At 34.9% G+C, this 21,031-nt stretch overlaps 1 protein-coding gene across 1 annotated transcript in view; it reads right to left on the reverse strand.

The window, feature by feature from the left end:
- The window catches only part of nbas (NBAS subunit of NRZ tethering complex), a 218,895-nt gene that overhangs the window by 43,791 nt on the left and 154,073 nt on the right, over positions 1 to 21,031 (reverse strand). The window contains 2 exon segments of the mRNA XM_051138331.1: positions 16,762 to 16,957; positions 18,496 to 18,585. Coding sequence (XP_050994288.1) covers positions 16,762 to 16,957; positions 18,496 to 18,585 — 286 coding nt within the window.

Here is a 21,031-nt window from a genome sequence, read left to right on the forward strand (position 1 = left end):
CCCTTGTCATCCAAGATGTTCATGTCTTTTTTACTTCAGCCATAAAGAAATCATGTTTTTTAAGTTAAACATTTCAGCATTTTTCTCCATATAATGGACTGCTATGGTGCCCTGATTTTGAGCTTCCAAAATGCAGTTTAAATGCAGCTTCAAATGATCCCAAATGCGGCTGTAAATGATCCCAGCCGAGGAAGAAGGGTCTTATCTAGCGAAACGATTGATTATTTTCATTTAAAAAATACAATGAGTCAGAATACACAGAGTTCAGGGAGAGAAAGGCAAGACGAGCATTTGAGATTAAAAAGTATTTAAATTGTATTTAATGAAAATAACCAATCATTTTGCTAGATAAGACCCTTCTTCCTCGGCTGGGATCGTTTATAACCACATTTGGGATCGCTCGAAGCCACATTTAAACTGTATTTTGGAAGTTCAAAATCGGGGCACCATAGCAGTCCATTATATGGAGTTAGGGTAGGTCGAAAAACTCTGACCGCATTTTCTCTCTCAACTTCAAATTCATCCTACATCGCTTCAGATGTTCTGACCCAGTCTTTGCAAAGTGAACATGCAAAGAAGATCAAACACCCTTAACAAAAAAGGTAAAACAGTGATATAGGATGATTTTGAAGTTGAGGGAGAACATGAGATGGGAGTTTTTCGGGGCACCATATCAGTCCATTATATGGGGAAAAATGCTAAAACATAATTTCTTTACAACTGAAGAAAGAAAGACATGAACATTGTGGATGACAAGGGGGTGAGAACATTATATGTCAGTTGTTGTTCTGGAAGTGGACTTCTCCTTCAAGAAATACTTTTATCATGGATGTGATTAATCACGATTAATCGAACTGACAGCACTATTTTAAATCTTGTAAATTACGGCAGTTTTAGTAGAATATAAGACATAATATGAGACAGTACTAACAGCTCCAAATGCTTAGATGATTAACTATAACTATATATTTCCTTTCTAGACTACAGTTTAAATGTTTAGGGTCAGTACATTTTTTAATGTCTTTAAAAGAAGTCTCCTACATTCTCCCAGACTGCTTATTACATCAAAGCAAAACAAACAAACAAACAAAAAAATTAAAAAAATATTACAAATCAAAATACCCATTTTCTATTTTAATATATTTTAAAATGTTATTTATTTTTGAGATGCAAAACTGAATTATTAGCAGACATTGCACCAGTTTGTACTGTCACGTGATCCTTCAGGAAACATTCTAATTTGATGATTTGGTGCTCAAGAAACATTTCTTATTATCATCAATCTTGAAAACAGTCACTTAATATTTTTGGTGAAACTGTGATATTTCTTTTTTCAGCATTCTTTGGCAAACATAAAACTGAAAAGAACAGCATTTATTTGAAATTGAATTTAACCAACCCCAAACTTTTGAACACTAGCCTATATAATTAATTTAGAATTAATACAAAATTTATATATACACACTACCAACACAGACAGAAACCTCCTCAAATATTGATCCTTTTTGTTGTAAAGGTGCAGCAGAGGTTGTATCCAATAACACAGCTTTGTCTGTCTCTCACCTAATCCATGTTCACTGCAGCTATAATACAAAACATCAATATCCATATCAAAAAGTGAGAGTGCAAGCATTTGAAAGTACACTTTTACCCTCATATGCTAAAAAGAAACCCAAGCTTCACTCCAAAGTATCCTTGACATGCTCCCACCTGGAAAACATGCATAATGGCAGTTAATATTTCAATATTTGAATAATAAAAGCCATTTGTGTTGAGATTTCAGTCTCTTCCACATATTTAATTAATTATGCATGCATATGGGAGGGGTTCGTGAATATTCAGAGGACGGTTGAGGAGGTGTACCACTTGAGTGCACTACAAGGTTGAGTGTTTCTGTGAAAAACTATTTGTTTTTCAGCAAACCAACAGTCATTACGTCACTAAACGAACACAGCAGGGGCAAAATCACCACTTTTATGATGATCCCCATCCTTTATTCCCAGAACAGCCTGAATTTTTGGTTACACTGTAAGTTTAACTAGATTCTGGAAACATTATTGCACTTTGTCCAAGCCAAATGTAACACATAATGACAAGTCACAAATGACTTCTGTGCAAATGTGACCACAAAGAGCAATTACTTTGTTTTTCCGCAACATCGTGCCAGATAGCCCGTCCCCCTGAAACTCAACCCAAAATTTCTTTCAACACGACAATCAAATGGGTTTTGATTAGGGATGCACAAAATTGCTGAGACTTTGTCTCTTGTCAGAAGTAACAAAGCACAAAGCTTTTTGCGATTACTGGATGTGAAGTGTGCTACAAATAATAATTGGTGAAGGGAAAAACAGCAGATCTGACAACCCTAACCCTGAATTTTGACTGACAGGATTTTACAACGCCGTTTTAGTGCCACGTTAAAAAATAAAAAAATCTAAGATTAAGAGATTAAAGTCGTAATATTTCGAGAATAAAGTCAAAATACTACGAGAATAAAGTTGAAATACTATGAGAATTCGAAATATTTTGAGAATAAAGCCAAAATGTTTCGAGAATAAAGTCTAAATATTTTGAGAATAAAGTCAAAATTACTAGAATTAATTTGTAGCAGTTACGAGATTAAAGTTTTGAGAGTATATTCTGACTTTATTCTCATAGTATTTCGACTTTATTCTCTTAGTATTTCGACTTTTAATATCAAAATATTTAGATTTTATTCTTAGTATTTCAACTTTATTCTTGGAATATTTTGACTTTATTCTTGTAATTTTAGCTTTATTCTCAAATATATTTTGACTTTTTTCTTGTAACTTCTGCTTTATTCTCGTAGTATTTTTACTTTACTCTCGTAATATTACGACTTTATTCTCGAAATATTTCGACTTTATTCTCGTAATTTCGGCTTTATTCTCATAGTATTTTGACTTTATTCTCGTAATATTACAATTTTATTCTCATAGTTTCGACTTTATTCTTGTAATATTTTGACTTTATTCTCATATAGATAGTTCACCCAAAAATGAAAATTCTGTCATTAATAGGCAATACAGGCTACACTGTCAAAATATTATAACTTTAATGTATAAGTTTTACATTCTTGAAACATTTTGACTTTATTCTCGTAATTTTGCCTTTAATATCAAAATACTTCGATTTTATTCTTAGTATTTCAACTTTATTCTTTTTTTCTTGGAATATTTCGACTTTATTCTCATAATTTCAGCTTTATTCTCATAATTTTAGCTTTATGCTCTAAATATTTCAAATTTATTCTCGTAATTTTGGCTTTATTCTCAAAATATTTAGATTTTATTCTCATAGTATTTAAACTTTATTCTTGTAGCATTTCGACGTTATTCTTGTAATTTTAGGTTTATTGTCTAAATATTTCGACTTTATTCTCGTAATTTCGGCTTTATTCTCAATTTTAGCTTTATTCTCTAAATATTTCAACTTTATTCTCATAGTATTTTGACTTCATTCTTGAAATATTTCAACTTTATTCTCATAATTTCGGCTTTATTCTCAAAACATTTAGATTTTATTCTCACAGTATTTCAACTTCATTCTTGTAGCATTTTGACTTTATTCTCATAATTTTAGCTTTATTCTCTAAATATTTTTACTTTATTCTCGTAATTTCGGCTTATTCTCATAATTTTAACATTATTCTCGTAATATTACTACTTTATTCTCATAATTTCGACTTTATTTTTGTAATATTTCGACTTCATTCTCGAAATAGATAGTTCACCCAAAAATTTAAATTCTGTCATCAATTACTCGCACTCATGTCGTTCCAAACTTGTAAGACCTTTGTTCGTCTTCGGGACACAAATTAAGCTATTTTTGATGAAATCCGAGAGCTTTCTGACTCTGCATAGACAACAACATAACCACCACATTCAAGGCCCATTGGTGCATACCTAGTTTTGATTGTGCTGCATGGAAATTTGCCGATTATGCTTGTCTATTATGGGACAAGTGGTTATCCTGCTGAAAGCAGACATTAGAAGATGGGTAAACTAGGTAGATGTGCATATGTTGAGCAACAACAATGAAATATTTTCATTTACGACACAAACACCAGCCCAAAAAAGACAAGACAGGATGAATCCATGAATTCATGTTGCATATGCAAAATTCTGACTGCACCATCTGTATGTCAGCACAAATTGAGATTCGTCAGAACAGCATCATTTTTTGCAATCTGTCCATCTTTAGTGAGCCTCTGCCCAATGTTGCCTCTGAAAGGAGCTGAACGTGGTGTGGGATCTACTGCTGCTGTGCGTTCAGAGATGCTGTTATTGATGACACTGTCGTAACGGGTGGTTGTTTTCCAGTTACAGCAGAGCTGCCAATGTTTTTGTTTTTCGCACCATTGTCTGTAAGCTCTAGAGACTGTTGCGCATGAAAATCCCCTGAGATTAGCAGGTTCTGAGACACTCAAACCAGCCTGGAGAGAAGAGGCGGAAATGGAATCTGGAAATGATGCGAGTCAGACTAAAACTCACCTCGACTTCATGGGCATCACGTCTTAACTTGTTGGAGCGTGTTCAATAACCGATAGGCTACACTTCCAACAATTTCTAGAATGTACAATCTGAGGTAGGAAGGAAATTGTGCAAGTTGTGTGTTATAAAACACAAAGCGTATGCACACACATTTAATTTTGCATTGCAAATAACATTAAAAAAAGATTATGAAAGATAATGGAAAAACGCCACTCATTCTCTTTCTTTCTCAGCGTCTCTTAAGAACGCCTGCATTTCGGCTCAGTGAAGCAGATTATGGCAATTAAGCAAAGATTAAAATAATTCAAATGCTCTTCAGGGATGGTGAGGAACGTATCACTGCTTCATAGTTTTCTTTTCAACACACAAAAAGCCCCTGACAGACAAGAGCGATTAGTAAAGCACTTATTTAACCCAGAATATTGAAAACTTGTGTCACAGTTCTCACTTCAATTTCTGTAGGTTTCAGCTTATGTCCAATTTAGGACTAATGCACGGTACGGCTCAGTGGAGTGAGAAACCATTTTGCTATGTTGTTAAAAACCATCCTCAAATGTTATAATGAGCAGTCAAACAGTCACTCACGCACTGCTGGTACATATCGACGGGAAACTCAATGTGCTCACCCTCAAGGCAGCAAAGGTCATTGAGAGCGTGGCAGTGGGTTAGAGAGGTGAAAAGTGCCTTGATCACACACCAAGAACCACGGTCAATGTAGAGTCAATGCAGTGCTTTGAAATCCACACATACACATGTATAAATGCTCTCTTACACACACTAATCATTTCCCAATGGTCTAGACAGATCAATGCTCTAAACTGCCAACTATGCTTTTCTATCAGCAGAAATGCTTTGATATTTTAAGTGTCAAAGTCAATGCTAGAAAGAAGAAGAGAGCTAAATTAAAAGTAAACACCCCAGTTTTACCCCACTTGCTGCAATGCATTGCAATCCTCTTTTTTTCTTGCTTGCTTTTTTCTAATTCTTGTGGAGTTGACAGATCAGACTCTTGACCCTTATTTGCTATGCACCGCTTAGCTAGAAAATTATACATAGGAAAGCCCATAAGACTATATAAGAGGAAGACAGAGAGCTTGACCTAATCAGAAAACAGACAACCTCTTTTACATACGTTCTACATAAGACTTGCTTACAGATATATTCAACAGCTGTTTCACTTTCTCACCTCCCTTTGAACTCCTGTGTTTGCAATTAAACAGAATTTTTTTAAAAAAAAGTAGTTTTTTTGCCTTTTGACAAAAAGGGTAATTTTTCAACTAACAGTTCAAACTTTAACTGAACAGTGAAACATTCAGAGATGTATATATGTAATATATACGTATATATTTAATATATATTATATACATATTTAATATATTATAAAATATATATATATATATATATATATATTTAATGTGATTATATATACACACACACACATATATGCTATATATGTTATTTTTGCTATAATAATATATCATATCATATCATATAGTAATCATATATAACAATATGTTTCATATGTAAATTTCATTACATGAATAAATACTAAAAATAATATGGTGTTATTTTCTTCTTGTATAATCTAATATAACAATCTAATATAATCTAATACATCTTGTAAAATAAAATATAATATAATATAATATAATATATTTGTTATATGAAAATTTTAATTAAATAAATAAATCCTTAAATAATTATTAAATTATTACTATTATTATCAAATTATTGTGTTATTGTTCTGTTATAATAATATAATATAATATAATATATATATAATATAATATAATATAATATATTTTCATATGTAAATTTTATTAAATAAATCCTCAAAATACACTGGTGTTATTTTCTTCTTGTATAATCTAATATAATAATCTAATATAATCGAATACGTCTTGTAAAATATAATATAATATAGTCAAATATAATATTTCTTGTATAATATAATATAAATGTATATTTTTAATATGTAAAATTTAATTAAATAAATAATTCCTCAAATTACTATTGTGTAATTTTTTGGTATAATATAATATAATATAATATAATATAATATAATATAATATAATATAATATAATATAATATAATATATTTGTTATATGAAAATGTTAATTAAATAAATAAATCCTTAAATAATTATTAAATTATTACTATTATTATCAAATGATTGTGTTATTGTTCTGTTATAATAATATAATATAATATAATATAATATAATATAATATATTTTCATATGTAAATTTTAATATAATATAATAAAATATGATATAATATAATGCTAGCTAGAGATGTGACAAACATGCCATTACTAGTCATGTGACTAGTTGCATCACGTCACTGAACAAACTTGAACCTGCATCACCACAGCTCCACCAAACTCAGAGCGCAGGCGCCAACAGCTGTACCACAGCTCCAACAAGACTCCACACCTGTTCATATTCAGTGATGCAGAATTTCGTTAATTTCTCTTTTTGTTTGATGAAACACCACTTGACTCAGTTAAGCTGCAAGACCTCACTGCTGTTAGCATGATTGTATGTGATTAGCTGTTCAGGCAGACCCTCACAAAGGCGGAATGTGCTCCTCTTAGCTTCAGAAGAAAAGAGAGACAGAGCGAGATGAAGAACACAGGCACAAGTACCTGGAGCATAATTAAATATTAAGTCGGCTCTTTGATTTATGCAGAGCCAGAAGCCAGAGATTACCCTGTGCTCTCAATGTACAGCTGATCCAAATCCCAGCGCTGGGGGACCGGAGTTTGATATTCTGATCCCGTCTTAAAAGGACAGACATTCAGATGAAGGGACACGCACTCACACTTACAGCACAGAGGAGAAAATGGAGATCTACCTTGATCAAAGAAGGTAGAAAACCAAATGAGCTGTCAAGTCTGTCCAGAGTCACTAAATGAAGTTGTAAACTCAGCTTAGACAGGGCCAATCATAAAATCTAGTACTTCCGCCCTGCTTTTTTCACATGGTGTAGTATTCAGTAGATCTCCAAACTAAAAGCTACTAGCAATTTAAAGTAGTTAAATCACAATAAAGCTACTCATTTGAAAATGCAACAGTTAGCTACACACTTTCCTCACTTAACCATCATGACTCCCGCCACCCCTGCAGCCACATACAGTATGAGCACATGCTAATGGAGCTCCAGGCCAAGGACGGAGGTCGTTGATGGATCACGGCTGTCTGCGTGTGATGAGGTGCACATAAAACCCACTGTATCTTCTTAGCGCTGGCATAAATCTGTCACAGGTAAAACAGTTTCCATATATAGCCCAGGTTCACTGTGTTCTCGATTCCTGAGAACATTACGTCAAAGCTGAGTCACCTTTGAGACATGGAACACCTGAACTCAAACCTCTGGAAACCTGAACTCAGACCTGGTTAATGTCATGTACATAAATGGGACATGCTTCAGGATCAAAAGACTTAGGAGTACGGTAAGGGCCGGGAACAACACTGTTTTCAGTCCAAACGCCCTCAGACCTTGTGTTCCTCCTCATTTTTGATGACGTAATGCTGTTGGGAGAAAGTCTGCACCAGTGCAGGCTTGGCAAGGTGGAAATGACAAATAGTACACCCTCTGGTCCTGTGAACTTCTCGATTGACAGGAATGTTGTTAAAGGACCAATTGAATCACACTGTGCCTTCTCTTGAAACGGTAACCTTTTCCCACTCGCTCCGATTGCTTCCATCACACTTTCTTCAACACTCCTCAGAACTCTTACCTATTCCCCAGGCTTCCCTTCTAGAAGCTTTGTTTCTATAAAAATGTCCAAATTTGAATTCACTTCAACAAAACTATGGTTGAATTCTGAATAACATAATAGCACACTCTTGGCCTAAGCTTAAAGGGTTAGTTCACCTAAAAATGAAAATTAGCCCATAATTTACTCACCCTCAAGACATCCGCGGGAAGACATATATGACTTCCTTCTTTCTGATGAATCCAGTCGGAGTTATATTAAAAATAATCATTTCCAAGCTTTATAATTGCATGGGTGGGTGTTTCTCCTCATCAGTCCAAAATAAGACCAATAAAATGCATCCATCCATAATAAAAAGTGCCTCACACAGCTCTGGGGGCTTTTTATTATAGATGGATTTATTTGACTTGTTTTGGACTGATGAGGAGAAACACCTGCCCATGCAGTTACAAAGCTTGGAAAATGCCGGGATAATTTTTATTTTTAACTTCGATTGGATTGGTCTGAAAGAAGGAAGTCATATGCACCTAGGATAAGTAAGTTATGGGCTAATTTTCATTTTTGGGTGAACTAACCCTTTAATCTTTAATCTGCCTTCACTAATACAATCATAGACTCTTCATATCATATACCAAGATGGTTTGTTTTACTATTAAGCCCAAAGTATACTCGGTGTACAACAACGCAGCCACAAGGTAAATGTTGAGACAAACCAAGTCTACTTGGTGGTACATCTGTCGAAGTCAACCACTTGCGCTCATACATATTTTGTAATGTGAAGTAAAAACCAGTGAAAAAAGTTAAGTAAAACGGCCTTTAATCCACCTTTTTCTTCTCATAAGAGTGGGCGTGGCCATTTGTACATTTTATGGGTGTGGCTTCCAGTCTTCCAGTCTCATCTGCATCCAGCTATTTTTAACTGTATAAAACAGCTTGTTTTGCTACTTGATACTGCAAATTGTTGTGTCTTACCATATTATTTTAATGTATTATCTTAATTATGAACACACTGGTTTGTATTGCAAACAGTTATGCTGTACTGCACAATGTTATTCCTCTATTTCCCTATAGCAGATAATGAACCGGAAGTCTCACCCACAGGGTTACTTCTGCGTTGAGGAAAAGGGTTGATAGGGGAAATTGTAGTGTGCAGTAAGTCTCGCCTTCTAAGGTAAAACCATTGCGTCACTGCGGATGCCATTAGAAGCTCCGCTTCCTATAAAAACAGTCCCGTGTCCTCCAAGTAGATTGGAGTAGGTTGTGCATGCCTGAAATAGATGCCCAGAGGCATTGCAAATATGGCCGCTGACTGAATTGACTTTTCTTGAAAGAGACTTTGATATAAAGTCAACAAAAATAGAATGCTAGAAACTAGAAGAAACTCAAGGAATTGGAGGTAGAGGAATTCTCACGAAGACCTTGGGAAGTTAATGCAGGAGAGTACAGCAAGTGAAACTTACTGACACTTGAAGCCTGTGAAGCGCGACATGATGTAAGCGTGGCCCTGGGCTGTGCTGGGGAGGCGGGGCTAATGACAGAGGTGAGTGACACGTGTGAAAGACAAGAGCGCTCGTGACAGACCGGAGCTGACACACTGCCAGTGGGTCTGATGTCACATCACGTTGACATTTTGAAGACACACAAGTGTGTGTGTCTGTGTGTGTGTGCCTGTCTGTTTTTTTTTTTTTTCTAAGAGTAGTCAGATAATCTTCCAAATCACCAAAATGACACAGAATGCAAATACACATATATGTGAAAATATGAACATAAAAATTAAAGGGATAATTCACCCAAAAACGAAATTTCTGTCATTAATTACTCACCCTCATGTTGTTCCAAACCCGTAAGAACTTTGCTCATCTTCGGAAAAAACAAATCAAGATATTTTCTTGTCCTTACTACCTTTCTGTGCCTTGAATGTGGTAGTTCCGTTGTAGTCTATGCAGGCTCAGAAAGCTCTTAGATTTCATCATAAATATCTTAATTTGTGTTACGAAGATGAATGAAGGTCTTACAGGTTTGGAATTACAATAAGTTTCATTTTTGGGTTAACTATACGTTTAAGATTTTGATGAAAACAGAAATACAGCAAAACTTAAAAATGTATTTTCTAAAATAATATAAAATAATAATAAACACTAAGATTAGTAAAAAGTACAAATTAACCTGCATTAAAATAATTAAAATTGACAGCAAATACTTTAGTTTCAAATTAATTCTATTAAATTTCTATTATTCTGTTTCAGTTTATTACAGAAACCTGAAAATATGCATCACTGTTTCCACAAAAATATGAAGCAGGACAACTGTTTTCAACAATGAAAATACATTTTTTAAGCACCAAATGCACATATTAAATTGATTTCTGAAGGATCATGTGATACTGAAGACTGGAGTAATGGCTGCTTTGCCATCACAGGAATAAATGACAAATTAAAGTACGTTAAAATCAAAATCAGCTGTTTTAAAAATTGCTACAATACTTCACAATATTACTGTTTTGGATTACTGTTACTAAAATTTTGGATCAAATAAATGCAGGCCTTGGTGAGGATAAGACACTTCTTGCAAAAACATAATATAATATAATACAATATAATATAATATGAAACAATCTATATACAATAAGCAACCTCACTAATTGACTAGTAGCTAACAAGAAGGCTTCAATGTGGTACATTTAGCTCTTCCTCTGTAATCAACAAACAGCCAAATACGCACACACACACACACTCAACTGGATAAAGACATTAAAACAGCAGTGCTAAACACGGGCATATTAAAGCATGCACTCCGGGGGGAAACGAAGACCTTGTTTTAATGACCACATTAACCCTAGTCATTAAGCTTGTCTACGGTTAAACACACACAAACACATGCAAACACACCCTCCCCGTTTAACCTAAACACTGACGGCTTCTTACCATGACAAATGAGTCCAGATTATCAAGTCAAGGGACCATGGCAACGATAACATCCCATGTCTGATCCCAAACACACATGTGTATACATGCACGCCAACATCCTCAAATTCATTTGCACTCATTACATCAATAACTACTTCAGAATACAAGTAAACAAGGGAGTCTGGGACACGGATAGCTGCCAAATAAAGATTCTCAATTCCGACTGACAAAGCTGCTGTCCTTTGCCAAGCGAACAGTAAGCACTCATAGGGATTGTGACATTTTGTTGCCGTTAGGATAAGACGGATGGCTAAAATTAAGAGACAAAAATCCAGGGCCTCATGCCATCGGGATGTGGATCTGAACACAAGTCATTGCAATGCCAAAGGGGTAGAGATCGTTTGCATAACGCAGGCAGAAATTGCCAGGGAAATGAAGATAATGCAGGTTCATTTCAAGCAAATGTCTTTTAGAAAAACATTTGGGTAAGGTCAAATACATTTATGAGAGAATCTGCAACATTAGTAAGTTGTTCCAGAGTAGTTCATGATTTGTCAAACATGACATTTAATAGCATCTTATCGGGCTTATCAGTGCCACAGAATGAGAACTTGAGCCACGACAGGCCTTGACCGCTTGACAGCATCTGTAATATCTGACCACAGATTGGGTGCCACTTCCTTGGTGGGAAATCAATAATAAGACAATCAATGATAGAAGAAGCAACAGACAAATACAATAATCAATCTTTTACAAACAAACACTTTTACAATGTTATGTTTCAGTGAGTTCATGTATTACTGTAGCTATCATAATCTAACAATGAAATCATGTTAAAAAAATTGTTTATCATTAATGTTAAAGGGATAGTTCACCCAAAAATTAAAATCACCCCATGAAGCCATCCTAGGTGTATATGACCTTGCTCTTTCAGACTAATGCAATCGAATCTATATTAAAAAATATCCTGGTGAGAAAATCAAACAGCGCAACACAAAGAAACACAGCATGCTGAGGTAAAAATTAATACAGTTAGTTAGGCAACGGCACACTACGTTTTCACCTGCAAGTATAAAAATATTAGGTCACTTACATTTTAGGCGCAGTGTTGCAGACTACATTTGTTCTATTTCAGCAGCGAAAAGAATTCCAGAGAAAGACACAGCAGAACCACAGCACATCTCAAAGCAACCAGCCGATTCATTGCTAAATGGTTCAGTGTTTTGAACGAATCGGTTGAGTCAAGGTTTCATTAACCCATGCATAAACATCTGGCGGATAAGCCATTTGAAGGAATTGTTTGAATGAATGACTCAATGACTCATTCATAAGACGCTTACTTGCCATCACCAACTGCCATTTTAATTTCGTTTAAAAGTATCATTACCCCCATCTTATTTGTATATTCTAAAAAAAAAAATTGTCTGATAACATTATTTAATGCAGCTGTATTTTTTCAGTATAAATTTTTGATAACATATACATAACAAAAATCATATTGTAATTGAATTTAGAGATCAAATGTCAGAATTTGGAAGATGAAGTATTAAGAAGGGAGGTTTGGGGGAAAAGCTCTCTATAAAGGTTAAAAAAAAAAAAAAAAAAAAAAAGTTACCAAGATTTAATATAAAAAACATGCAGATTTATGTGTCACAACTGATAACAACGTGTTAACTTAAGCTAGATGTTATGAGTTATAAAGTTTTAAATATTGATATTTTTTTCTTACACAAACGCATCAGTTCACTTCAGATGGTTTTTATTAACCGCCTAAAGCCACGTGGAGTACTTTTTATGATGGATGGATGCACTTTATTGGATCTCAACAGCTATTCACTGCCATTATAAATTATATATCTCTGATTGTATTCATTTGAAAGAATAAAGTCATATACACCTAGAATGGCTTGAGAATGAGAAAATCATTGGATAAATTTAACTTTGGGTGAACTATCCCTTTAATTTATACATATATATGATATTGTCCATATTTATTTTATTTTCATTTGAAACCCACAAACTAATGTTAATTTCTTCAACTTGAAATGCCAAAATGTGTTAGTATATGTAGAAATCGATACTGATATAAAAATACTCTAAGTAACTGCTGTCCATGACACAATTTATTTTAAATTCTGTAATTACTAATTAGTACAATATTCATCATTCACAATATAGTTTTATTCAGCAGCAGTTTTAAATGCATCAAGTTCACATTTGTGTTCGTTACTTACATTTATTTTGATGTTTTGCAAATATATAGGTCTAGCCTAGAGCAACAAACATTTTTTTTTTTACTTATGAATATAGAAAATCTATACCTGCATATTTGAGAGCCTAGAGTTTAGAGTTGATCTAGCGGTTCACCTGAATAAACTCAAGGATCCTATGTATAGGAGTGACCTGTTTTGAGCATAGAGGGAGAACAAGCCGTTGAGTTGACTGTCAAGGCAATTTGTGAAAACGAAGGAAAAAGTGCAACCTCAACATGGCAGCAAAAAAAACACACGCCTCTACAGAATTTCTCTACAGCTACAATGATTTTTGCTGAGGGTAAGTATGTGTCATTTTATAGGGGAACCTGTCAGCAATTAAACCTGATGAATGTAATTGAGACAGTTATCACATTCCACTGACAGTTAGTGAAAGAGACAAAAAATCCAACCACTCTCATTCTGTCTGCGATCAAAGTCATTTCCTCAATCAGACAGCCGAGCAATAATCATCCTAGCGCTTTTCATTGTTTGCACGCGCTGCTTCTTTCTCTTTCTACGAGCTTTGACGTTTTCTCTTGGTGAATTTGAAAGGATGGCCCCTATTCCGCTTTGATAAAGTTCAACAATGCTACCTCATACATCAGGGAGATAAACACCACCGCAACGCAGCAGAAGTAAACAACAACAGCTCAGCAAAACACGCAACAGAACAAACAGATTTGAGACCTGAAACGCATCTCCTGCTTGGCAGCAGTAAAGTCGCGGTTGCCATGGTGCTGGGCAGGATGGGCCGGTGTGCGAGTTAGGAGATGATTAGTTTGGGATACAGGGGGTAGAAGTGTTATATTAACAGGCGCATGCACGCAATCCTGTGGGCCTGAACGAGCACAATACAAAAACAGAGAAAAGCAAAAATACCCAGGTATCGACATAAATAAAGACACACGTACATCTGGGGCTACCAGTTGATAACCAGACTCCGTGGCTCGTGATGTAAACCAGCGTCCGCTTCTCAGCAGACTCACACGCGACGCCAGCGTTCCGTGGCCTGATGCCCATCGCTCAGGGCGCACAGGCCCGGCTCAGCACTCCCAATCAGGATTGAGGCATCCGAGTACGTGGCCTCTGTTCGAGGACTCCATGCCTCAGTGAAATACAGCCAATCCTCTTTCCCTTCCCTCAATCTGTTCATTTTAATTACTCCTCCTCCTTCAGGGCATGACTTCTCATTACAACTCCCCTCATTTCCTTTCCTTTTTCACATCACAATAAAGACACAATTAATTCATTTCATTGAGGAAAACAAAGCTATTGCCAACACTGGAGACTCAATGTAGGGATATGGCAAACAATAGGAAAGGAAGCCACAATTGAGACTTTTTTTTTTTTTTTAAAAGAAGTGAAGTGATAATCTGTGGAATTAAAGGTTAGACTTATTCTTTAAATGTTCAACATGTTCTAAATCCATGAAATGCCAAAAATGACTCTTTCCAACCATAAGCTTGATTCTGTTGTTTACCATTAAATAGCACTAATTAAGGACTTATAGGAAATTGGAACTACTTACAGCAATCTTGAGGGGCTCTTTTGCTTTAAACCCCTGAAGATCGAAAGTTGCATTTAATTATTCTATTAAACAATTGGCGGAGTAATCCTCTTAAAGTGAAACCAAACATCTGATAGCGTCTGCTTATATAAATATTCATTTGCATGATTAAAATTTAGTGAAAGAATGGATTATGTGATTCGGCGGGAAATGGATTAACAGCATGTATTTTTGTAATGTGTGTTGAGTGAAATGAGGTGACTCTTTACTTCATGCCAGAAAACTAACTAAAGAACTATTATGGAGGTATATTAATTAGAAAAGTCCTTGATTAATTAATTCTGTCTATTCATCTATTTGTCCATCAATCCATCCATTCATTCATTCATCTGTTCATCCATCCATCCATCCATCCATCTGTCCACCCACCCACTCATCCATCCATCCATCCATCCACTCATTTGCTTGTCCATCCATCCATTTGTCCATCCACCCACTCATCCATCCATCCATCCACTCATCTGCTTGTCCATCCATCCATCCATTCATGTTTCTCCATCTATTAATCCATCCACCCGTCCATCCTTCTGTCCACCATCCATCCATCTGTTCGTCCATCCATCCATTCATTCATTCACCCATCCGTTTGTCCATCCATCTGTTCATCCATCCATCCAACCACCCGCCCACCCACACATCCATGTTTGTCCATCCATCCATCCATCGTCCACCCATCTGTTTGTCCATCCATTCATCCATTTGTCCATCCATCCATTCGTTTGTCCATCCATCATCCATCCACTCATCAATCCATCCATCTGTACGTCCATCCATCCATCCATCCATCTGTCCATCCATTTGTTCATTTACCCATCTGTTTGTCCATCCATCTGTTCATCCATCCACCCACCCACTCATTCATGTTTTTCCATCCATCCGTCCGTCTACCATCTTTTTGTCAATCCATGCATCCATCCTATCATTCTTCTATCCATTCATCCATCTGTTTGTCCATCCATTCATCTATCCATCCATCTGCCTACTTGTCTATCCATTTATCCATCTATCTGTTTGTCCATCCATCCATCCATTCGTTCATCCATCTGTTTGTCTTTCCATCTGTTCACCGATCCATCCGTCCATTTGTCCATCCATCCATCCATCCATCCTTTTTGAGATTAGTTTAATTAATTAAATTAATTTCTTCTTTTAACCATTAAGAAAAAAAATATATTATTTCACTGTTTTAATCATTTCACTTTGGATAATGTACAAACAAGCTCCCACTACTGTAAGCGGATCTGAGTGGCAATAAACATTATAATTAAATTATGTTCAGCTAGTATATTTATCTGATCTTTTTGACTAGTAAACCAAAAGTTCAGCAAGTAAAATCAGAAGGTCATTCACCTGTGAAAAACACAGACAGATTTAGACTGAAGAGATTCTTTGTTCTTCTATATATTCAACTCTTGAATTTACATCAGCTTCTCTGGTACATACAGACAGACAGAGAACACCACATGAAATGGTAGAATGACATGCTCACATCCCCAAAGCAACGTGAGGTGAGTCCAAAGAGCATGGCTAAGCAGGCGATCGGCAATCCCTGGACCAAATACATCTCATTCCTTCACATACACACACACACACACAACGACGTGTGAGAATAGTCAAGCAATTCCTATAAGCACATGCTAACTTGCAAAGGGCTGCGCTGTAAAATGAGATTACATTCACAGTGCCTCACAGAGGAAATAAGCTAATACTGAGTCAGAGATGTGGGAATGTAATAATATTTATGTGTGAAGTGTAAATCGTGTTTTGTGCCAGTGTGGGTATATGCATATTTTTCACCTTTCTGTTTGGCCAGCAGGCTTTGAGAACGGCTTGGCTCCTGAAGAACACCAGTAGGTGGATGTCTTGATCGCTGAGGCTGAATGAATGTTCGAGGATCTGCAGGACCTCAATTCGGGGTCGTACGGGTTTAGAATCGTCCCCACAAAAAGGCCGTAACCATGCCAACATGTCCTCAGATGTTACCATTGTCCCACTGAAACAAATGAATAACAACATTACATAAAATCGGGAAAAATGTGCATTTTGTCTTCATGCATACACAATTTAAAAGTCTGGGGTAAGGTTATTTATTTTATTTTTTGGAAAGAATTTTTCTTTTTTATCTAAATAAAATTACTTTTATTCAGCAAGGATGCATTAAATTGAAAGTAAAGAAAGATTTTAAATTTCGTAGATTATAAAAATGTTATAAATTTTATAGTTATAAAGTTATAATTTCAAATTATATTATGCATTAAAGGAGAACTCCACTTCCAGAACAACAATTTACAAATAATTTACTCATTTACTAATTTACTTGTTGTACAGTTGTAAAGAAATTATGGTTTTTGAGGAAAGCATTTCAGGTTTTTTCCCCATATAGTGGACTTCATTGGTGCCTCGATTTAGAACTTTCAAAATGTAGTTTAAATGCAGCTTCAAAGGGCTCTAAATGATCCCAGCCGAGGAAGAAGGGTCCTGTCTAGCGAAACGATCAGTCATTGTTTTTAAAAAATAAAAATGTGTATACTTTTTAAGCACTAAAGCTCGTGTAGCACAGGCTCTGGGATGCGCATTTTCTCCCACAACTTCAGAATCGTCTGGCATCGTTGTACCTTTTTGTTCGTAAACAGCGTTTAACTTACTTGCACTTCCTTAGTCTTTGCGCGTTCGCTTTGTAAACACTGGGTCTGTAGTTCTGCGTGACCTTTCGACGTGATTCAATAGTACGTAGTGTCGTGGACGCGCATCCCATAGCCTGTGCTACACAAGGTTTTGTGCCTAAAAAGTATAGAATTTTTTATTTTCTGAAAAAAATGACCGATTGTTTCACTAGATAAGACCCTTCTTCCTTGGCTGGGATCATTTAGAGCCCTTTAAAGCTGCATTTAAACTACATTTTGGAAATTCAAAATCAGGGGCACCAATGAAGTCCATTATATGGAGAAAAATCCTGAAATGTTTTCCTCACGACTGAAGACAGAAAGACATCTTGGATGACAAGGGGGTGAGTAAATTATTTGTAAATTGTTGTTCTGGAAGTGGAGTTTTCCTTTAAAATGTCAACGTAATATTACTGATAATATAATTATATTAAATACAATTATATTAAGTGTTTTTACAAGTTTACAAAATTTAACATAGTAATTGTCAAAAATGTGCACAGATTTTATTACTCAGAAACAGTGTAATTTCATAATGCTACTTTGTTTCACATTTTTAACCTGCTAAAATTTGGCTCTAAAAATCTGACTGAACCAGTCTTGTTTGTAGCAACAATGAAAAGGTGATATGTGGACATGAGATTGTACATCAATTTAATTTTCTTTGCTTATTAGGCTAAAGAACTATTTTCACATGTATTTTGACATTTAATTACTGTAATCCTCACTATTAACAAGGGTTTTTATTTATTGAACAATGGTTGTACTATATACTTCAACTACCAACTTATGGCTCCTTTTAAGGTCAAAAGGACAATACGGTTTCAATAATAGTGAACAGAAACACTGCAACAAAGAATACACCTACCCGCTCTGTACATTAGTGTGCACTGCTGCAACAATTCCTTCCAGCACCTTCAAGGGGTCTGCATAATCTTTCAACGCGTCCTTGTCACCACTGAAAACAAACACACACACACACACACACACAGACAGCGCCTGAGTTTTGATTCAATGTCTTGAGGCTTTTAAGTGGCTTTATGGCTGCAAACATTATGTGTGTGTGTGTGTACACTGAAGAATGGGATTTTCACACTGAACAATCTTAATGCTCTTCTGCTGATGTTCTAGCTGCAGGGCTCCTCCCTTCTCTTCTGGCCTTGTCTGTCTCCCTCCATTAAAGGTGTTTGTGTTATGCTTTCATGCATGAGGCTGCACTGCCTAATTATGTTTCTATTAATAATTGCTTTGTATTTTTACGCCAACATTCTCTTATTTCATTCCTACCGCTGCAGTGAACACTTTGTCAGTCTGGTGCTAAATAATCTGTGGCCTCCAGAGGCTGTTCTTTAGAGGCATCTTCTTCCATGATGTCAACAAATGCTCTGTTTTGCAGTTTCCTTCAGTGCTGTTGAAGGTTAGACTTCACCTTCTCTCTTTGGTTAGGTCAATATAACATGAGCGATGATTCGCTGGGAATGACAATTTTCCGTTGTGTTGCTTCCAAAACATTCATGTTTTACGTCTTTTGTATAATATATATATATATATATATATATATATATATATTATTTACTTCAGCTGGAATCCCACAACTGTGTCAAATCACAGTCAGTGAATGTGTTGTAGGAAACAATAAGTGATTTATTTTCTTCAGACTTTAATTAGCAGAGCGCTAGTTGGGACATATTTTTCTGCTTTGCCCTTGCTGTAATCAGTTTTTTTTTGTGCTACAGCATCATTAAAATGTTCATGTAGTGTTAAATTCAAAGAATTGCTCTGATATTTCTCTGGTACTCTGGTTATAAGTAGTTTAGAGGGTTTGTTTTTAATTCCAACATTAATTATTCTCTTTCAACCATCTGAAATATTCATTCTGATTGTAATACTGTTATAATAATCATACAAAGATGTCAATGACTTTTCTATGATACTAACACTTAAAATATTCCACGTACATGTCCAATACCAATTTGGGGTCAATACGATTTTTTTGGTAAGGAATTCAATTTAAAAAAAAGGATTTAAAAAAAATCTACACTGACATTCAAAAGTTTGGGATCAGTAAGATCTTGAATATTTTTAAAGAAGTCTCTTATGCTCATCAAAGTTCCATGTATTTTGAAAAAAGTAATATTATGAGATATTATTGCAATCTAAAATAACAGTTATCTATTAATAGTATATTAATAGTACTAATATACTTTAAAATAAATTTTTTTTTCTGTGATGCAAAACTGAATTTTCAGCATCATTATTCCAGTCTTCAGTGTCTCATGATCCTTCAGAAATCATTCTAATATGCTGATTTATTATCCATGAAACAGTTGTGCTGCTTAATATTTTTTGGGACCTGTGATATTTTTTTCCTCTGGTGAATAAAAAGTTTAAAAGAACAGCATTTATTCAAAATAAAAATCTTTTCTAACCATGTAAGTCTTTATTATCACTTTTTATCAATTTAACACATCCTTGCTGAATGAAACTATTAATTTCTTTCAAAGTAAGAAAGAAAGAAAGAAAGAAAAAACATTTACTGACCCCAAACTTCAGATGTTACAAAAGATATCTATTTTTAAATAACTGCTGTTCTTTTAATGTTTTATTCGTCAAAGAATCCTGAAAAAATATTGCAGGTTCCAAAAAATATTAAGCAGAACAACTGTTTCTAACACTGATAACAAATCAGCATATTAGAATGATTTCTGAAGGATCATGTGACACTGAAGAATGGAGTAATGGTGCTGAAAATTCAGCTTTGCATCACAGGAATAAATTCTATTTTAAAGTATATTAAAAAAAACATCACTATTTTAAATTGCAATAATATTTCCCATTATTAGTGTTTTTTTTCTGTATTTTTAATCAAATAAACACAGCCCTGATGAGCAGAAAAGACTTTAAAAATAATTGAAAAACCTTTGAACAGCAGTGTATTTCAAATTAATGCTATTCTTTTTAACTTCATATTCATCAAATAGCACAGAAAAAAAAATGTATCACCTTTTCCAAAAAAATATTCAGCAGCACAACAGTTTTCAACATAAGAATACTTAAAGGTTCTAGAGCACCAAATCAGCAAATTAGTATTATTAACTAGTAAGGATCATGTGACACTGAATACTGGAGTAACTGCTGCTGAAAATTTGAAATATATTAAAATAGAAAATATTTTAAATTGTAGTACTATTTAACAATATTACCACCATATTTTTGATCAAATAAATGCAGCCTTGGTGAGCTCAAGAGACCAAACCTAAACTTTTGAACGGCAGTTTATACAAACCACATTACCCTAAAACTGATCTAAATGTTAATAAAGCAGATATTAACTGCAATCCAGTATCCAAGTATTTCAGCAGCCCTTACTATGCAAAAGTTTTAGCATCATCAATATTATGATG

This window comes from Labeo rohita, chromosome 20 (assembly GCF_022985175.1).
Source record: "Labeo rohita strain BAU-BD-2019 chromosome 20, IGBB_LRoh.1.0, whole genome shotgun sequence".
NCBI lineage: Eukaryota > Metazoa > Chordata > Actinopteri > Cypriniformes > Cyprinidae > Labeo > Labeo rohita.